Source organism: Callorhinus ursinus, unplaced genomic scaffold (genome assembly GCF_003265705.2).
Source record: "Callorhinus ursinus isolate GAN/ISIS: 27379988/994484 unplaced genomic scaffold, GSC_fseal_2.0 scaffold10, whole genome shotgun sequence".
NCBI lineage: Eukaryota > Metazoa > Chordata > Mammalia > Carnivora > Otariidae > Callorhinus > Callorhinus ursinus.
Genome location: NW_027397072.1, coordinates 26,117,308 through 26,137,504, shown reverse-complemented (window position 1 = coordinate 26,137,504; position 20,197 = coordinate 26,117,308). Strand labels below are relative to the sequence as shown.

Sequence of the window (20,197 nt, the reverse complement as noted above, 5' to 3'; positions counted from 1 at the left end):
GGACACTCAACCAGAGAAGGGAAGAAGAAATAGATAATGAACGAGCGGGTGAAGGATGAGAGGAGGGTGGAAAATAGAAGGAAGAACCACGTCCGACTGTTCAGAGCTCAGTAGCATCCCCAGTACCACCACCATGTGGAAGCCGACTCATCCGCTCCAAGAGTAGGGAGAGGGCTCCCGCGGCAGAAACCGTAGACTTTAGCCCGGGTCCAGGCCGGCTCCGGGGGTCCGGTGGTGGAGGAGAGGCGAGGCCTCAGACTGGATCACCGCTCCTGGCCGCAACCCTTGCTTGTGCGTCCGCGCGTTGGGGATGCGCCTGTTTGACAGAGGCCGGAGGCCCAGGGGCGCAGCCAGCAAAGCAGAGAGAAACGGCGGAGGAATGAGGGTCCTGGGGACGTGGTGGGGTAGGGGGGGCACTGGCTGAGAGGGAGAAGGCGCACCGAGCCCCCAGGCAGAAGGGCTGGCGGGCGCGGGAAGTGCCTTGGATGCCCGGCCCAAGGTCGTAAGAAGGATGCAGGGCTGGATGGGAGCGGACGCGGAGTGAAGGAGCGTCGGGAAGCGGAGGGACTGGAGAGATCCAGGCCTGGGGTGGTCTGAGGGTGGAGGCTGCGTGGCGGCGGCCCAGGGGTGTGTTGGGGGCGAGAAAACTACCCCGGCTAAATCGTCCCTGTGGTTTTTCTCTCCTGATTTCCTAGTCCTAGAAGCTGCAGCATCAGAGGGCGATGCACGGTGAGGAACAGGTCTTTGAAGGGCAAAGGGAAGACCACCAGCAGGCGGTGGAGAGGGTGGGCGCGTCGGCGGAGGCGCAGATGTGGCCTAGTGCCAGGCGGAGCGGGGGGGTGGGGGCAGGACAATTTTGGCCCCTGGGTCCTCCCCTCCGCCCCGGCTGCCACCCCAAGCGCCAGCCGGGCGAAAGGGGCATTGATGCTGAGCCGAACCAGGGCTGGCCGCGCCGAGCCGAAAGCAGGATGGAAGGGCGGGAGCCAAGGCCGAAGGGGCGGACGCAGGGTGGGGTCTCGCGCCCCATAAAGGGGCCGTGGAGACCGCGCTCTCCTATGCGCGAGCGGCGGCCACCGGCGGGGAGCACGGCGCGATGCCCGTTCCCTGCCAGCAGAGCCCGGTGCTGGCAGGCAGCGCCACTTTGGCCGCTCTGGGGGCACTGGTCCTGTACCTCGCGAAGCCCTCCGGCTACGGGAAGTACTCGGAGAGCCTGATGCCCGCCGCCACCCGCCTGTCCGCGCGCGCCGCCTGGTTCCTGCAGGAGCTGCCCTCCTTCGCGGTGCCCGCGGGGATCCTCGTCCGGCAGCCGCGCTCGCTCTTCGGCCAGCCGGCGACGGTGCTCCTGGGCCTCTTCTGCGCACATTACTTCCACAGGTAGCGTTTGCCCGCTGCGGGCGCGGCGCCCGGCCAGGCTCCGGGCGTCCAGGAGCGCGGCGCACCCGGGAACGCCGAGCGGAGCGCGGAGCCGTGCTCGAGGGGAGCCCCCGGCGGGCCCGGGCTGCGGGCGGGACGCCGGCCAAGGCGAGAAGCCGTCGCGGGGCAGACGCCTCCGGCACTTTCCCGGCCCCGCACGCCTCTCCGGCTGGCTCCAAATCCTCTGGCTGCTGCGGGGAAGGAGGCGAACGGGAGGGAGGCGAGCCTGCAAGGTTCCCTCCGCAACTGCGCGCTGGCCGCCTCACCTGTGGCGGCTCGCCCCCCTTCTCCCTTTCCATCTCCCTTCTCCTTTCCCTTGCAGGATGGGGGCAGGCTGGTTCTGGGATCCGGAGTGAGTCTACGTGTGGGCATCTCCCGAAGGACCCCCGGCTCAGAGGGGCCGATAACTTAATCTTTGCGGGTCGGAGGGAGGTGGGCAGAGCCCGAGCGGGACTTCCCCCGTGGGAGAGAGAACAGGATGGGGACCCACTGGCCTGAGCGAGAACCCCACTTCTCAGCACTCTTCCCCTCAAAGGGGGCCGCACTCGCCACCAGCTCCTCTACCTGTCCCGTTGACGGAGTCGAAGTTAATGTAGAGCTCAAATGCTCTTCTAAATGAAGAGTCCCAAATTCAGGACAGCTTACCCTTCTGGTCTAAGGAAAGCCTGGAAAGAAATCAAAGGCTTTCGGACAATGACTACAGACCCTAAAAAAAGACTCCCAGGGGAGGGGAAGAGCACCTGAGTGAGTTGCTTGTCGTGCCCAGTCAGTCGTCTCTCGGAGCCCCACTGTGACCTTGTGAGATCTGTGTTTATGATGCCCGCTTTATAGACAAAGAAACCGAGGCTGAGTGAGGGTCAGTGACTAACGGAAGATGCTGCAGCTAGTGCCCAGCCAGATTCAAACCTAAACCCATGGAACACCACCGTTCAGGGCGTTTTCACCGCGTTCAGCGGGCAGAAACCCCATGCAAGGAGAGTCTGTGACAGAGAAAAGTTGCCAAACCAAGTCAAGAACGGACAGAAGCTCAGCCTTATTTTGAGTAGAGAATTCCTAGGGTCAAAAGACGACGGAAATCTAGATTGGAAATTAGGGAAAAGAATGCTGGAAGCTGAAAGGCACAATTCTTTTTCATAAGGATGCCTCATTTCATTTGTAGAGAAACAAATTTTAATCTGTCTAATCCTCTGGATCTTCTTTATTGGTCAATATTTCATATTTATGCAATCTGAACTGAATTCTCATTCTTTTAAAAAGATGAGTATTGGTAAGCAATAAGAACTAAAATTTCAGAAATGGGTGTCCCTTCTGCAAATATTTACTAAAAGTCTGTTGCGGACAAGGTGCAGGCTTAATTAATGACCACATTATCTTACCCAGATTTAAGTGGTTTAATTTGTACAGAAAAAAAATATTGGGTGCAGGAGTTAAGAGGCTAGCTTTTCATTTCACTGTTTTTGGAACCAACATTTGACAAAAAAATATGATTCTATCAGACAGTTACTTTTATCTTCAAATTAACAACTGTCAGCACCATAAACAGTATTTTTATGAGGTCATTTCATCTTAAAGTAATGTGTAGTATTTTCCGATGGTCCTATTAACATAATTTTCAGACTTGTTTTTAAAATTAAAGTCACTGTGCACAATAAATGATGACCAGTACATTAAAAAAAAACAAACCCAAGGAAATAATTACCCATAAAATGAGTATCAACATACTGTCCATCTTCAGGGGAAAATTTAAAAGTCAAGGATTTGGGGATTGATGCTGACTGAGGGCATAATTGCCCACTGAAAACACAGTTCTGAGTTAGTTGTTCCTGAGACGTGAAGATGTCCCACCTTCCCCTCTGTGTGAACTCTTTTTTTTTGAGGCCAGTGGAGTATTGGATCTGTTATTTTGAGGGCTTATGAGGTGCTCAACACTCTTCATGAATTATCTACCAATTCTCATAGGCACTATTTTTACCCCCATTTTGCAGGTGAGAAAGTAGGGGGGAGGGAACGTTAAATAATCTGCCCAAGGTCACACAGTAACTTGGGGAGCCATGGTTCAGACCCAGGGTTCTGAATTCAGATCTCAGGCTTTTAGCTACCATGATAAACTGTTCTGTACTTGTTCTTGCCACCTTGTCCTTGCCTTTTAAAAACTATATTTAGGCTTAAAATTATTATTTTTTAATTCTGAAAATAATAAATGTTGACTAAAGAAAAAAAAGGAAAATACAAAAGTAGAAAATTTTAACACCTAAGTATATCAGTGGTTAATGTTTTGGAACATTTCCATCAAGGCTTTTATTTTTCTTAGCAGATTTTTACACAGGCTTGTTATATTGAATATATATAGTTTTGTTCTGCTTGATTACCTAACATTTTATAATAAGTGTTTTCCTACATTATCATGGAATCTTTGTAAATATAATCTTAATGGCTGCATGGGATTTCATCTCATGTAAAAAGAATAATTTATCTATCCATTAATTTAGAGTTGGACATTTAATTTGCCCCCTTATTTTGCAGGGGGAAGCTAGGTTGAAGTGGTGATGCACATTTTTGCAACCTAAAATCTTTTCAGAAGTTAGGTGTGTTTTCTCAGTCAAGATTCCCAGAAGTGGTTCAAAGCCTATGAACATTTTTGTTTTGAGGCTTTAGGAGTCTTGTGGCTTGATAATGAGGGTACATTAAGAAAGAAGCATCAGGCTGCCTTGACCTCACCTTCTTCAGTAAATTGCTTGTGACACAGAGACTAAGATGAAAGGACAAGGGATCAGGAGGAAGGCTGGCTCAGGTGTGGCTTAGACTCTTGGAAAATGTCCCTTCAGGACTGTTCAGAACAGCAATGTGTCCTATTGGATAGTAGTTAAAACTCTGCGTGCGCTTTTCTCCGTACAAAGAATTTAAGTTCCACAAGGGCAAGGATTTTTGTCTCCTCTCTTCATGGCTGTGTCCATAGTGTATAGAAAAGTGCTGGTGCATAGTTGGTAACTCACTAAATTTGTTGAATGCATGAATGAATTCTGCCTCTGACATTGGTACAAGCGGTTGGATTGTGGGAGAGCCAGTGATTACTTAGAAATCACTGCTGAGATTGCATGGCTACGTCAACTGAGATAATTCTCCTCCCTTCAGAATCTATTGTTGTGAATGTTTGGATGGTCTAGCCAAATGGGAATGATTGCTGTGTAAGCACGTTGTCTAACCACACTGCCAAAGTTGTTTGAAGTCAGAGTTATCTTATCTCTTGTTGACCTTGCCTACAGCCCTGGAATGATCCTTTGCTCACACTCTCTGATTGATCCTCATTTTCCCAAGAAGGCTTTGTGTCCTATGCAATGATCGTCACACCACCCATGCCTGTGGCAGTTGATGTCTTTTTCAAGACTTGGATGTGACCTTGGTATTAGGCTGGAGAAGGAAAAGAAAGCTCTTTTCACAGAAAAGGAGATTATATTGTGAAAAGTTGCTTGCAGAGTGACTTTTCATGATGTGTATCCAGAAGCACAGTGCAATGCACACATTAGGGTCGGCTTGAATTTAGATCTTTCCTGGGGTTTAGATGTTTAAACAGATGACATTTCCTAACTAGTCAAATAAAATGATGGCTTCCATAAGATGCATTTTTGCTTTATTGGTCAGTTCATTCTTCAGCCGCATAAATTCTTCCCTATTCTTCAAAAGTCAGATCAGAATCACTTCCTCCAGGAAGCCTTCTCTGAGTCCCTTCTCCTCTGTGAATCCTGGTGTGATACCATTCCTTGGGCTTTCATAGCGGCCAGTGTGGCCTTCTAGGATGCACTTCACACTCTGGACCATAATTATCTGCTTTAAGGAAACTTCATCCTCATCTGTCCACCCTCCTCATTTTACAGAAGTAAAGCACCGAGTGGTTTAGCCAATTAGGGGCAAAGAGGAGGCTGGAATTTGAGTCCCCTGATGGGCCTTGCCAATGCTTCTCCAATCTCATAAGAGATAAGAGATTCAGAAGTAATCAAACCTCATGATGGAAACGAACTGATGGTTGCCCCAGGAGGGGGCGGGTAGAGAATGGGCAAAATGAGTGATGAGTGAAGGGGAATGGGAAATAAAGGCTTTCAGTAATGGACTGAATAAGTCGCTGGGCTGAGAGGTACAGCACAGGGAATATAGTCAATGGTATATTGTAATGTGTTGTATGGTAGCTCTACTTGTGGTGAACATAGCATAATATATAATTTGTCAAAGCACTATGTTGTACACCTGAAACTAATGTAACATTGTGTGTCAACTACACTTCAATTAAAAAAAGAGAAATGTGTCTTTAAATATAAAACAAAATCATAAAAACTCAAAAAAAAAACAAACCCAAAAACCTCATGAAGGAAATTACTCATTGGCTGAGAGTCAGAGTATTGACTGATGCTGGAAACCACCTAGACAAATTTCTTCTCTGGCAGATTGAGAAGAAAGGCCATGCAGGAGAAGCCACATTCTTGTGGTCACCTAATCATGTGTTAAGGACGTTCATGAGGCATAATTTGATCAAGTATGATTAACTGAAAGATTCCTCAGAATGAGGGTTAGCAAACTTTTTCTGTAGAAAAACCAGATAGTAACTCTTCTAGGGTTCGCAGGCATACAGTCTCTGTTACAACTATTATACTCTGCTATTGTAGCATGAAAGCAGCCACAGATAATATGGACACAAATGAGTGTGGTTGTGTTCCAGTAAAACTTCACTTGCACAAATAGGGAGTGGGCAGTATTTGGCCTGTGGGTCCCAGTTCTGGCCAGCCCCTCCTTAAGAAAACCATGAATGACATCGCTCTACAATCAGTAAATTGATTACATTCCTGGTAATACTATAATAAAATTTTGTTAAATCCTGTAGCAAAGCAGTGGGCCAATTCTAGAATATATCTGGTCCATTTAAACAGGAATTTGGTAGTAACATTTTCTGAGAATCCCTAGGTTCCAAGTCCTTTATCTGAACACTTGTGGGAAATAGTAGGAGTCTTGGAGTTTACATTCTAAATGGGTCGACATCAAAAGCACATCTGAAAAATGTAGAGCTCCCTTTGCCAAAAATATAAACAAGTGTTCGAGATCGTGACCATTTCATTTTTGCCACATTGAAGAAAAGCTGAAGTTCTTGCTCATTCTACCGTCACGTCACTTAAAAAGAACAAACAAGATGAGGAAACAATGATCCAAATTGGTGAAGTGGTGTGTATGAGGTCACATGGCTAGGAAGGGACAGAGTGGGGCTTGAACCCAGTGTCCTGATTCTTTATCAGAGTTCCACACGCTCAGAACCATGCAAAGTCCTGTGGGAGACACCGAAGTACAACACCTTGACCTCCAGGAGGAAGACAAGAAAGAATCATCATTATGTGTCTCTCATTCTTTCTCTTGTGAAAGTTGGTGGTGGCAATGTCAGTCTGAGAGGCTTAGAGCAGGTGGGAAAATGCAAATTGAGGGGGACCTCCAGGGGGCCACAGTCATGCCCCTGAATGTGCTGTCTCTGTTGCTCGTCTGTGCTTGGGTGTTCATGGACTAGAGGGCACTCCTCTCCCCCAGCCAAGTTCAGAACCAACTGAGAGATAAACCTAGGAGTTAAGCAATAGTGACCACCCTTATTAGAGTTCATTAAAGCTGAGTTGGGGCAATGTGGCTTACATGTGGGCCTCCTAACACTGTACCTCAAGAATGCCCAGCAAAGCTCAGAAAACCTGTTCTGAGAAGGCAGCAGAGTGGGAGGTGGCCTGAGCTACACACACCACTTGAGAGGTGCTGCTTTTAAGTTTACCAGTCAGGCAATTTGCTTCTCCTTCCCTGAGGAGGAATGAGTTGGGGACAGTGGAAAGGCCAGGAGGGATACTGAAAATGATGGGCCCTCAGCCAGCAGGAGGGGGGGAGCATAAATGCTTTCTGTTTTTTTTTTATTATGTTAATCACCGTACATCATATCATTAGATTTTGATGTAGTGTTCCATGATTCATTGTTTGTGCATAACACCCAGTGCTCCATGCAATACGTGCCCTCTTTAATACCCATCACCAGGCTAACCCATCCCCCCACCCCCCTTCCCTCTAGAACCCTCAGGTTATTTCTCAAAAGTCCATAGTCATGGTTCGTCTTCCCCTCCGAATGCTTTCTGTTTCTAGAACAGAAAAGTTGTCTATCTATTGATTTTTGCCAGAGCCTGGCAACTTGGTTCTGGAGCCTGGGGCCCCTCCCATTCTACTTTTTGACTCCCTGACACATATGGCAATGGGGCCATCAAAATCTGGAATCGAGTTGTTTAAAAAGTCGCCGTGCTCAACACAGGATCCTTTAGTAAGAGCTCAGCATAGGAGGTCTAAATTAAAAAATCCTCTGAACTGAGGCCAGCAGTGCAATTTGCCTTCCATTTGGTTAGGGAAGGGGGAAAAGGAAAGGGAAACCAATATTTATTGAGCTCGGGGTGTTCCAGGAGTTATGTTACATGATTTACATTGGTTATCTCATTTTGTCTTTGAGACAATCCACTATTATTAATGCTTTTTCACAAATGACTGCACTCCATCTGATTGCAGTGATTGGTGGGGGTGAGTGGGAGTGATGGGCAGGCACTGGAACTGGTCCTCAAAGACTGGTCCATTCCCAGACTTGTGGGGTGGGAATGTGATGGTCAGTCAGGAAAAGGGGCTTGATAACCTATGACCTAAAATTGCCCGGTTCTTCAGATACTCTGACTTGGAATGCCTCTCCTCCTTTTAATATCCAATATCTTTTGAATATATGCCATAATATCCAATCCTACTATCCAGACCTTAATCAGGCTCCACGCCCTTTTCAAAACTCTTCTTTTATACTTGGGCCATGCTGTCAAAAGCTGATCCTAGAACTTACCGTGAAGAAAATAGGCAATATGCTTTTGACAGATTTCCTACCTGACCGTGAAACACCCCGTGATCCTTTTCTGTGTATGGTGTCTGTTTCTCTCTCCTGGCCCTATCTGCTCTCTTTAACAACAGTACAAGGCCTCACTTCAGTCTTTCATTGAGTGTTCTTTACTTGCCCAAAGTTGTATATCTGTTGAACAAATCTAAATATTGGAGTATTGGATCCTTTGTTTTCATATTATTGAGTTGTGAAAGTTCTTTATGTATTCTGGATACAAATCCTTTACCAGATATATGCTTTGCAAGTATTTTCCCCCAGTCTGTGTGGCTTTTATTTTTCATTCTCTTGACCATGTCTTTTGAAAAGCAGAAGTTTAAAATTTTAATGCTATCCAACTTTTCTATTTGTTTTTGTGCTTTTGGGGTCATATCGAAGAAATCTTTAGGTTATGAGGGTTTTCTCTTAGTTTCCTTATAAAAGATTTATAATTTTGGGTTTTACATTTATGTATATGATCCATCTTGAGTTACTTTTTTTTTTTTTACATGGGGGAGGGGCAGAGGGAGATGGAGCGAAAGAATCTTCGGTAGGCTTCAAGCCCAGCCCGGAGCCTGACATGGGGCTTAGTCTCACAATCCTGAGATCATGACCTGAGCTGAAATCAAGAGTTGGACACTTAACCGACTGAGCCACCCAGGCATCCTCAGTTAATTTTTATATAGTGTTAGCAGTATGAATCAAAGTATGAATCTTCTTTTATTGTGTATGGATATCCAGTTGTTTCAGTATCATTCATTGAAAATACTGTTCTTTCTTTAATGAATTGCTCTTGCATCTAGTGATATGAACAGATACTTCGCTAAAGAAAACATAAAGGCAAATAAAAGCATGAAAAGATACTCAACATCATTAGTCATTAGGGAAATGTAAATGAAAGCAAAATGGGATACCAGTATGCAACCACTAGAATGGCTGGAATTAAAAAGACTGACCATACTAATTCACCTACATTGTTGATGGGAATGTACAATGGCAATCACTTTGGAGAATATTTTGACAGTCTCTTAAAAAGTTAAACATAAATCTACCATATGACCTAGCTATTCCATTGCTAGCTATTTTCCCAATAAAAATAAAAGCACATATTTATAGAAAGATTTGTATGCAAATGTTGGTAGTAGCTTTAGTTGTGGTAGCCAAAACCTGGAAACAACCCAAACGTCCATTAACAGGTGAATTAGCAAACAAACTGTGTTGTATCCATATAATAGAATACTATGTATCAATAAAAATGAAGGAACTATTGATGTGTGCTACAACATGGGATGAAATTCAAAATGATTATTCTGGGTAAAAGAAACCAAGCCAAAAGAGTGCATGCTTTATGATTCCATTTATATAGAATTCTATGAGCTTGAAACTAATCTAGAGTACATAAAGTATCAGTGGTTTCCTAGGGGAAAACAGGGATAGAAGGTGGGATTATGAAGGGTATGAGCAAACTTTTGGTGCTGATGGATGTGTTCATGATTTGATATCATGATAGTTTCAAAATTTATCAGAGTACATACTTTAAATTTGTGCAGTTGGTTGTTAATTATACCTCAATAAATATTAAAAACATTGTAGGTGGGCCAGTGGGAAAATTGTATGTATATGTGGCCCTGTGTCCCACTGAGAATTGCTCTAAGTTTTTGTGAGGCTAATCTGGCAATGTTTAACAGTAGCTGAAAAACTGTTCACTTTTTTGTTTGTTTGTTTCATTTTGGTTTTTTTTTTTGGCTCAGGAATTTCATTTAGGGGAAATTCTCAAGGGAAAGAATCTAAAAGAAAGAAAGCAATTTATATAAAATTATAGTGTTACTATTCACAACTGTGAAACACTGGAAGTTACTTAAATGCTCTATAATTAAGTGCTGATTATAATCAATATGACTGAATATCATGTATACTTACAAATATTAGCTTTTTAGACTATATGATGAAAATAGGTATGTAAAATCATTTAGTAAAAAATAGCACATAAAGAGTACACTGTGAAAAATCCACATTAACATGTATGAATTAATATTGGTAATGGTTGGAATACAAAATGATGGAATTAGCTGATACTTCAGGTTTGCATTTTTCTTTTCTAAGATTTATTTTAGAGTGGGGGAGGGGCAGAGGGAGAGGGAGAAAGAGTATCTCAAGCAGACTCCTTGCTTGATCTCATGACCCAGAGATCATGACCTGAGCTGAAATCAAGAGTCTGATGCTCAGCTGACTGAGTCACCCAGGCGCCCCGGGTTTGCATTTTTTCTTGTAATATTTTCAGTGTTCAGTGGTTTAACTCCTGCTAAACCTAATAGGAGAAATAACACTGATACTACAAGATTTTAAGAAGTACCTTGCAAACTGACCATGCAATTAAGTGTCCATAGAGATCAAGATACTCCTACAAGTAGGCGCTGCTTTGAAGGATTTGCTTTGAGGGAAAAGTCACCATTTATGTATAAGTTCTCTTTTACTAAGCCACTATGACATCACTAGCTCCTCTAATTGTCACCTTTCATATTGATACTTTGAGTTTGGATGTTGAAGGTCCCTTAAAATGTAATCATGTTACTTGGTAAGTTGTCAACACGCAGATATCCTTTTTATATCTGTAGAATCTGTGGGGCTATCCCCTCTCTCATTCTTAACAATGGTAATTTATGTCTTCTCACTACCTCCCCATCTGTCTAGTCAGAGCTTTATCAATTTTATTAATCTTCTCAAGGAACCACATTTTGGTTTCATTAAGTTTCTCTATTGATTTTTCTGTTTCCTATTTATTTGTTTTCTGTTTTGATATTTATATTTGTCTTCCTTCTACTTTGGGTTTGATTTGTTCTCCTTTTTCTAGTATCTTAAGGCAGAAATTCAAGTTATAGATTGAGACCTTCTCCTTTTTCTAATGTAGGCACTTATTGCTATGAGTTTCACACAAAAAACTGCTTATTGCACCTCACAAATTCTTATGTATTGTTTTCATCTTAATTCATTTCAAAATATCTTTTTTATTCCTTCTCTGATCCATGGGTTATTTGGAAGGGTGCTATTTAGTTTCCAAATGTTTAGGGATTTTCCAGATATTTTATGTTACTAATTTATAATTTAATTCCACTGTGGAATATTGCTATTTGTCCCTCTGTTGTTTGTTCCCATTTTCTCTTTATCCTCTATCATTTGGATTGTTATTTTTTCATTTTATATCTCTTTGGCTTATTACCTATAACTCTTTTGTTAGTTTGCTTATAGGTTTATTGCATGCATCTTAAATTTATCACAGTCTACCTTCAAGTATTATTATGCCATTTCATGTACAGTATAAGAATATGAAATAAATACTTCCATTTCTTCTCTTGAAATTTATGTGACCATCATTATTTGTTTTACTTATATACATGCTATAAAAAGCTTCACCATACTATTATTTTTTTAAACAATTATCTTTTTTAAAATAAAAAAATTATTTATTTATTTGAGAGAGAGACAGAGTGAGAGAGGGAGAGAGAGAGAGCCTGAGTAGTGGGGAGAGGCAGAGGGAGAAGCTTACTCCCTGCTGAGTGGGGAGCCTGATGCAGAGCTCAATCCCAGGACCCTGAGATCATGGCCTGAGCTGAAAGCAGATGCTTAACTGACTGAGCCACCCAGGCATCCCGGTCAATTATCTTTTAAAGAGATTTAAATAATGAAAAACTTATATATTTACCTGTGTAGTTGCCACTTCTGATGTTCTTCACTTTTGGGGATTGATCCATATTTATATCTGGTATTATTTTTTATTTTGCCTGAAGAACTTTATTTCTTTTAGAACAGTTCTTTTAGATTTTGAATATCTGAAAATGTCTTTATGTTTCCTTTGTTTTTGAGGATATGTATTTCTAGGATGTAGAATTCTAGAATGACAGCTATCCTCGTGCAGTACTTTAAAGATGTAACTCCACTGTCATCTTGCTTGCATTGTTTATAAAAAGAAATCTGCTGTCTTTCATATCTTTGTTCCTCTGTACATGTGTCTTTTTATCTCTACTTTTAGTATTTTCTCCTTATCATTGGTTTTGAGCAATTTATTATGTTCTTTGGCATAGTTTTCTTCATGACTTTAATGCTGGGGTTCTTTAAACTCGTTAGATCCATGGATTTAAGGTTTTCATCCAAATTTGGACTGTTTTTATACATTATTCTTCATCTCCCTGCTTCTCTCTCCTATTGTTCAGAAACTGCAATTACAAATCTATGAGGCCCACACATGTATAAAACCATCCCAGAGCTTGCTGATGCTCCTTTCATTTTTTGTGATTCTTTTTTTTTTCAGTGTATTTCATTTTGAGTAGTTTCTATTGCTGTGTTTTCAATTCATAGTCTTTTCTACTGCATTGTCTTAGCCTCTTAATTCCATCTGGGATATTTTCAACTCGGACATTGTAGTTTTAATCACTAGAAGTGTGATTTTGGTCTTTCTGCTGTCTTCCATGTCTCTACTTAATTTTGTGAACATTTGGAATGCAGTTATAATAGCTGTTTTTTAAAAATTGAAGTACTTTCAGGTGTATGACAGAGTGATTCAACCAGTTTATACATTTTGCTGTGCTCACCACAGTGTAGCTACCATTGGTCACATACAACACTTTTACAATACCAATGACTATCTTCCCCATGCCATACCTTTTATCCCCATGATTTATTCATTCCATAACTGGAATAGTTATAATAGCTGTTTTAATGTCATTGTCTGCTAATTCTAACATCTGTATCATTTCTATGTCAGTTTTGATTGATTTTTCTTCCAATTATGGGGAAGAAATGCCTGGTAATCTTTGATTGGTTGGTCAATCTTTGGTTGGTTGGGTGTTAAATATTTTTGTATTCCTATAAATATTCTTGAGCTTTACTCTGGGATGCAGTTAAATTACTTGGAAATAATTTGATCCTTTCAGGTCTTGATCTGATTTTTCTAAGTGGTTTTAGAAGAGTGCTAGTGACAGGGCTAATTAATCCTTTCCTCTGAGGTAAGACCTTTATGAATATTCTATCCAATGTCCCATGTATTATGACTTTCTATGTCTGGCTGTTAGGAAGGGGGGCTCTATTCCCGACCATGTGTGAATACTGGGCACTGTTCCCTTTAATCCTTTTGAGTCATCCTTTCCTTACATAAATGCGTTAATTAAGGCTCTGCTGAATACTTGAGAAGGATTCTTTGCAGGTCTCTTTGTATCTCTCTCATCTTCAGTACTCTGTCCTGAGGCTTCTAGATTTCTTGATCTAGAATCTCAGTTGTGTTTCCTCAGTGCAGCAAGTCTTTAAACTTCTGTCTGAGATCCCTTTCCCTGAAAGGAAAAATTCTCTCAAAGAAGTCACCTGGATCAGTTGTTATAGGGCTCATGTCATTTTTATGTGTCTCTCAGGGATCCTTGTCTTTCATTGCCTGATGTTCAATGTTTTGTAAATCATTATTTCATATAATTTGTCTTGTTGTTTTGTATTTTTGTTGTTCAGCCTGGAGGGTAAATCTAGTCCCTGTTACTCCATCTTGACTGGAAACAAAAGTCCCTCCAATGGGTTTCAGCATTCATCTTTGCTAATTTGATCATTTGTAGTACTTGTTGACTTGTAGGTTTTAGTAGCCTCTGCTTGTACTCAGTGGTATTATACTGAAGCTCATTGGTTTGTGTTTCTAAACTTCCCACCAATTTGTTATGAGTGTTTCTGTCTTAGCTCAGGTTGCTATAACAAAACATCATAATTGAGACACCTAGGTGGCTCAGTCAGTTAAGCATCTGCCTTCAGCTCATGTCACAATCCCAGGGTCCTGGGATTGAGTCCTGCATTGGGCTCCTTGCTCAGCAGGGAGCCTGCTTCTCCCTCTGACTGATGTTCCTTCTGCTTGTGCTCTCTCTCTCTCTGACAAATAAATAAATAAATAAATAATCAATCTTAAAAAAAAAAAAAAACCCACCAGAATCTGGGTGGTTTATCAACAACAGAACTTTATTTCTCACAGTTCTGGAGGCTGGAAGTCTAAGATCATGGTGCCAGCAAGGTCCAGTTTGGGTGATGGCCCTTTTCTGGGTTTCAGATGGCTGACTTCCTGTTGTATCCTCACATGGTGGAAATAGGGTGAGTTAGCTCTCTGGCCTCATTTTATAAGGGCACTAATCCTGTTCATGAAGGTTCAACCTCCATGACCTAATTTCCTCCAAAGGCCCCATCTCCAAATACCATCACATTGTGGATTCAATTTTAACATATGAATTTTGGGGGGACACAAACATTTCATCCATAACAGTTTCCTTTTTTTTCTCCATTTAACCCTATTGCTTTTTCCATCCTCAGGCTTAATGTGCAATTACCTTTAGGTCCCATGTTACAAGTTTCTAAACTTGTGGAGAGCTAAGCATGATAGGAGAATGGTGGCTTCCTTTACAGGAGTTATGTGGCTCCATGTAGCTGTTGCTGGCAAGGTGGCCCTAAGACTATAAGGTGGGGGATAGAGTGTGGGAGATATCAGCAGGTGCTTATGAATGACAGGTTGAAACTTACACATGGTAAGTTCTGCCACAGAGACCCCAGAAAAGGCTTTTTCTTTTTTCATCAGTGTGAACAACGGAAGATGTAGGAGGGAGATGCACTGAGGCAGATCCATCTTTGAAAGTTGTGCCCTTTGATCAGGGCTACTTAGTCCCAGGACAATATTTGTGGAATGTAGATATGAAGGTCGAAACTTCTCAGAGGTTCTCAGAATGATGGCACTATATAGGCCTCATTGCTACATGGCTGTACAGAACAGTTTCCAGACAATATTAGAAGCCCTATAAAGCTGGGCTGCAGTATGAAGCCAAACAGCTGGAATTAGAAAACCAGAAATTTCTTTTTGCAAACAATGAGAAATAAAGGAGACAAAATTGCAGCTTAGAGAAATGGTGATTTGTGTCCAACAGTGAACATGCCTTGCCGTGAGCCTACAATAATAGGCTTACTGAACTTTGTGCTTCAAGCTGAAAACTACCCCATGCCACCATTTACAATTTATTTATTTGGTCATGAGCAGTTAGCATGAATGGTTGAGCAGGTATGCCTACACAATGCCAAAATCTACCTCAAATTGATCAACTTAAACAAAAAAAATTAAACTAGTTATTCAAATTAATCTATTAATTACTCAGTCCAAGAGGTTGTCTGATTCTCTTTGTATACTCAGATTTTTCACCTTTGAGGGTCTAAGTAGTGGTCAGTAGTAATATGTCTCTTGTAAGAGATTGTACCTCAATGATGATTATCTTTCTATCACTCAGAGGAACCCTCAAAGTTCCTTAAAACTTTGGTAATTCATCATATGTTTAGATTGAACTTCTATGTAGGGGCAGAAAGGAAGAGAAGTGAGTTCCAGGGTCTCCCAATACTACCAGGACATAAATATAAAGATATAAAAACACATAAATAGAAAATTAAAAATAGTTTGCTGTATTTTAGGTATTCATGAGCTAATCATCTCAGTGTTTTACATAATTTAAATAGATCTGCTGGATCATGACCACTAGATAATTCAAACCAGATCACATCTGCTGGACATTGACAATGGGACCTGACTATCCTCACTTGTAGGGTGTTGGAGCAAGATGAGAAGAAGTCACAGGATCCTTGGGGGAAACCTCAGATTTTTTTCCCATGGTACAGCCCTTGGTACGAAATGGTCAGCTACTCTGCTGCAGGAAAAAAACAATGTGGTATTATTGACTTGGGCCTTTCACTAGGTTTTGCATTCTAATTTCTCTGTGTAGACATAGCTTTTGGAGAAGCCAAACATCTAACCAATGCTAACTTGAAAGAATTAGTTAAATCTGCAATTGGAGGTTATTATGTCAGTGTTTTTTAACCCTGGCTGCACATAAGAATCATCTGGGGGAACTCTTAAGAACTGCTGATGTTCAGGATTCTGTGCTGAAGATTATGAATAATTTGTCTTCAGTGTGCTTCTTCCTCTTTAGTGTTCCTAAAGCCCTTCGAGTGATTTGAAAGTACTACCAGAAGTGAGAACCTCTGATGTACACAAATTTCCACATAGTAACTGCTATAGAGCAGTGGTCAAGAGCATAAACTCTGGAATTAGCGCCACCTGGACTTAAATCCTACCTCTGATATTTCATAGCTGTGTGACTCTGAGCTAGCTTAAGCTCACTGTGCCTCAGTTTCCTGATCTGTAAAATGGGATACTTATAATAATATCTATTTCCTAGGGTAACTATAAAGATTAAATGAGTTAATGTGTGCAAAGAACATAGTAAGCACTATATAAACATTAGTTGTCTGTTGTCCTTTGTTGGTATTTCCCTACCAAATGTCTGAACTGAAATTAATTTCAATGGCCTAATATTATTCTAACAAGGTGTATTAGTTCCCTGTAACAAATTACCACAAAGTGGGTAGCTTAAAATAACAAATTTTTTTTTCTCTCACCATTCTGGAGGCCAGAAGTCTGAAATCATGGTGTCAACAGGGCTTTGCTCCCTCAGGAAGCTCGCATTCCTTGTCTCTTCCGTCTTCTGGTGGCTGTCAGCATTCCTTGGCTTATGGTCACATCTCTGTTCTCTGTCTTCACATTGTCTTTTGTCTGTGTGTCTTTCTTCTCTTTTTCTGTCCCTTTCTTGTATGAGGATACATGTGATTGCATTTAGAGTACACCAGGACTATCCAGGATAATCACCTCAAGATCCTTAATTTAATCACATCTTTTGCCATATAACACAATCTTCACTCTTTTGTTATAAAGTAATATTCAAAGTTCTGGAGATTAGGGCATGGACACATCTTTTCTAGGGGGCCACCATTCAACCCATGACACAAGGTCCATAAAAAAATGTAAGCTTGGATGGGATGCATCACTGACTCATTCCATGTTTAGTCACCTTTGCATTTGGCCTGCACATCCCACTCTCTCATATATCCAAAACCATTATTTACAATAATAGGTATCATCTTTGTATATACAGACAAGTGACTATTCATTGTCAGTGTTTGTTATTTCTTGGAAAGGACTCAGGGAAGTGAGCCAGGGCTCAGAGGACTAGTTGGCTCAATGCCTTTGGCAGGTAGAGAGGCTCCAACAAGGAAAGAACCTCTTGGTAGGTTCTGCTCCAAAGGGAATAATTGGGGGAAACTCTATTTTATGATTAAATGCAACCCAAAACCCTCACCAATTCTGGCTTTATATTTGGAAAAGTTTGATGCTTATTTCAGAGAGAACAGTGTGATTGTGCTTTAATCAGGACTCTTTCAGTTCCAAGTGACAGAAGGTCTATTCAAATAGGCTGAAGTAAAACCTGAATTTATTAATGCTCATGATTGAAAAATTCCAGCTTCAGGTCCAGATTGATGCAGTGGTTCCAAAGATACAATCAGGACTCAGTTTCTCTCTCTAGTTCTTGGCTCTGCCTTTACTGGTTCTGTTCTCAGAAAGGCTGTCCTTTAGTGGTGGCAAGATAACTGTAGCATCTAAGCGATTATATCCTCTCTGATCTAGGACACATGAAGAAGAACAGTTCTCAAAAAAATGTAAGCAAAACTTTATTAGGATTTGTTGGGTCATGTGCCCATCTCTGAAACAACCAGTGTGATAAGGCTATCCCTATTTTGATTGGCTGAGGGACCTGGAGAGGATGAACCCTATCACGGGCTAAAATGGGAAGGTGATCCAAGGTAGTTACTCTAAGAAGGAAGAACGAATGTTAGGTGGCAAATGCAACAGATGCAATAGATCTTTGGGCTAAAATGTCTGAAAACCAAACCTGGGTTCTTTTAAGAGGAATGTGGGACTTTTTTTTCCCCCCAGTTGTATATGATGATCACAATTTCTCTTTCCAATTGGAAATGCATGAGTTATTTTGAAGCAGAGGACCTTCATTTGAATCCCATTCTCATGTGGCCCTAGGAAAATTACCCTATCTGTGAGCTTCAGATTTTTCCCTGGCTCATCAATAGCAATCTCTCTCTCTCTGGATATCAGGATAGATGCCTACTTATCAGGACCTTCCATCACCTGGGTGCATAAACAGAATAGGCCTACTTGAACACAATCTGATTGGTACCAAAGAACCATCTGCCCCTACAACTCTTTTCTTTGGGCTCTAAAACATGTCTGAAATTCTTACCATTCAAGTGTTTTGTTTTGTTTTAAAGCAATATGTTTCCAGAGAGCCAGGTAAAAAATGCAAATAGATCCAAAGGAGAGATAACACGAAATCCTGCATCATTGACTGCTCCTTGTCTGCCATCGTGGAGGGTATGGGCCAAAGTCACCTTGGGAGATGTTTTTCATTGCCACATGCAAGGCAACCAACAAGACTTTGAGAAAAATGTCCTTTCACATTCATTTGAGCATTCTTTTCTCACTACTTCTCCTGTCACTCAGGCAGGGCCTTCATGTTCCCTGGAGATACCCAATGACAGGGAATCTCCACATTGAAAAACTCTATCTAGGGTTCTCCTTTCCCCGAGTATGTCCAGTTGCAAAATGGCATCTCTCCTTCATAATCACAATTCTCATTTTCACAGTGAAGTTGATCTTAGGTAGGGTGAGTGCCACCTGATTATTATTTGATTAAAGCATTCCTGTGAAGCGTGAATGAGTGACAGGCTCAACTTTCTTTCAGGGGGGTAGGGTTTAATCTTCAATCTTCTATTTTGTTGTAAGAGATTTTTTTTGAGAAGGGTAACTTGTGTCACTTTCCTAGTCTTTAAGATCAGTTGCAAACGTAGTCACAACAGGTGCTAACTCTGCTTCTGAAAGATTGTTGGCCATAGGGGTTAGCCATCACTTAGAAGATAACAGGAAGTAGAGCATCCTGAGGGATTGGGACAAAAGAATGGTAGGTTTCATTAAGAGAATTGGAAAACTGTTAAGATTGGGAAATTTCCAGGAAAAAGAAACCTTTTGGGGTATGACCAAGCATGTCTATGTCATGAATGTTTGGGATCTTGAGAACCTGAGAGAAAGAGGGAATCAGGAGGAGAGGGCCCCATAAGGGGGATATGATGTGAGCACACACAAAAACTAAGTAAGGCACAAAGACCAGTATCACTGTTGGTCTTTTGCTGGCCCTCATATTTATAGAGAGAAGCTGATATATTCCTTTGGTTGGGGAAAGAAAGAGTCATTAAGTTCTAATATGTACCAGTTATATTCAATTATACCATTTAATTCTCTCAACTACCTTCTGAGGTTGGCATCATTATTATCCTCCATTTGTCAATGGAAAACTGAGGTGCGGAGGAGTTAAGTTGCCAAGGTCATTGTGGTAGTTTTAAAAATATGTCCGCGAATTATTTTGACACGATTTCCTTGGAAATATGGTCCACAATTACCCTCTCCTTGGATGGGGGCCAGAATTTGTGACTTGCTTCTGACAAATACAATGTGGCAAAGTGATAGTATGTGACTTTTGAGACTAGGTCACAAAAAAAAGGAGCTTCTGTTGACACTATATCTTGGATTGCTTGTTCTGGGGGAAGCCTATCACAATGGCACGAGGATACCCAAGCTGCCCTTTGTTGAAGTGAATATGGAGAAGGCCCATGTGTGGAGAAGATGAGGCCACCTGCCCACACCTAGCACCCACTCTCCAGCCATATAAATGAGCCATCTTGGAAGCAGATCCTCCAGCCCCGGTCAAGCCTTTTATGATTGCAGTCCTGGTGAATACCTTAACTGCAATCTCTGGAGGTACCTTGAATCAGAACTGCCTAGCCAAGTCACTCTTGAATTCCTTGACACATAGAAACTGTAAGTGAAAACCCATATTTGTTGATGTTTTTAACTATTAAGTTTTAGGGTGATTTATTGTGCAGCAATAACAAATAACTAAGATAGTCAGGTATTTTGGAAGTAGTACA

At 41.7% G+C, this 20,197-nt stretch overlaps 1 protein-coding gene across 1 annotated transcript in view; it reads left to right on the top strand.

Annotated features, from left to right (window-relative positions):
• The first annotated feature begins 1,093 nt into the window (after positions 1 to 1,093).
• SRD5A2 (steroid 5 alpha-reductase 2) overlaps positions 1,094 to 20,197 on the top strand; it is a 42,989-nt gene continuing 23,885 nt past the window's right edge. Inside the window, exon 1 of the mRNA XM_025867602.2 lies at positions 1,094 to 1,374. Within this exon, the coding sequence (XP_025723387.1) occupies positions 1,094 to 1,374 (281 nt within the window). The remainder of the gene's footprint in view (positions 1,375 to 20,197) is intronic.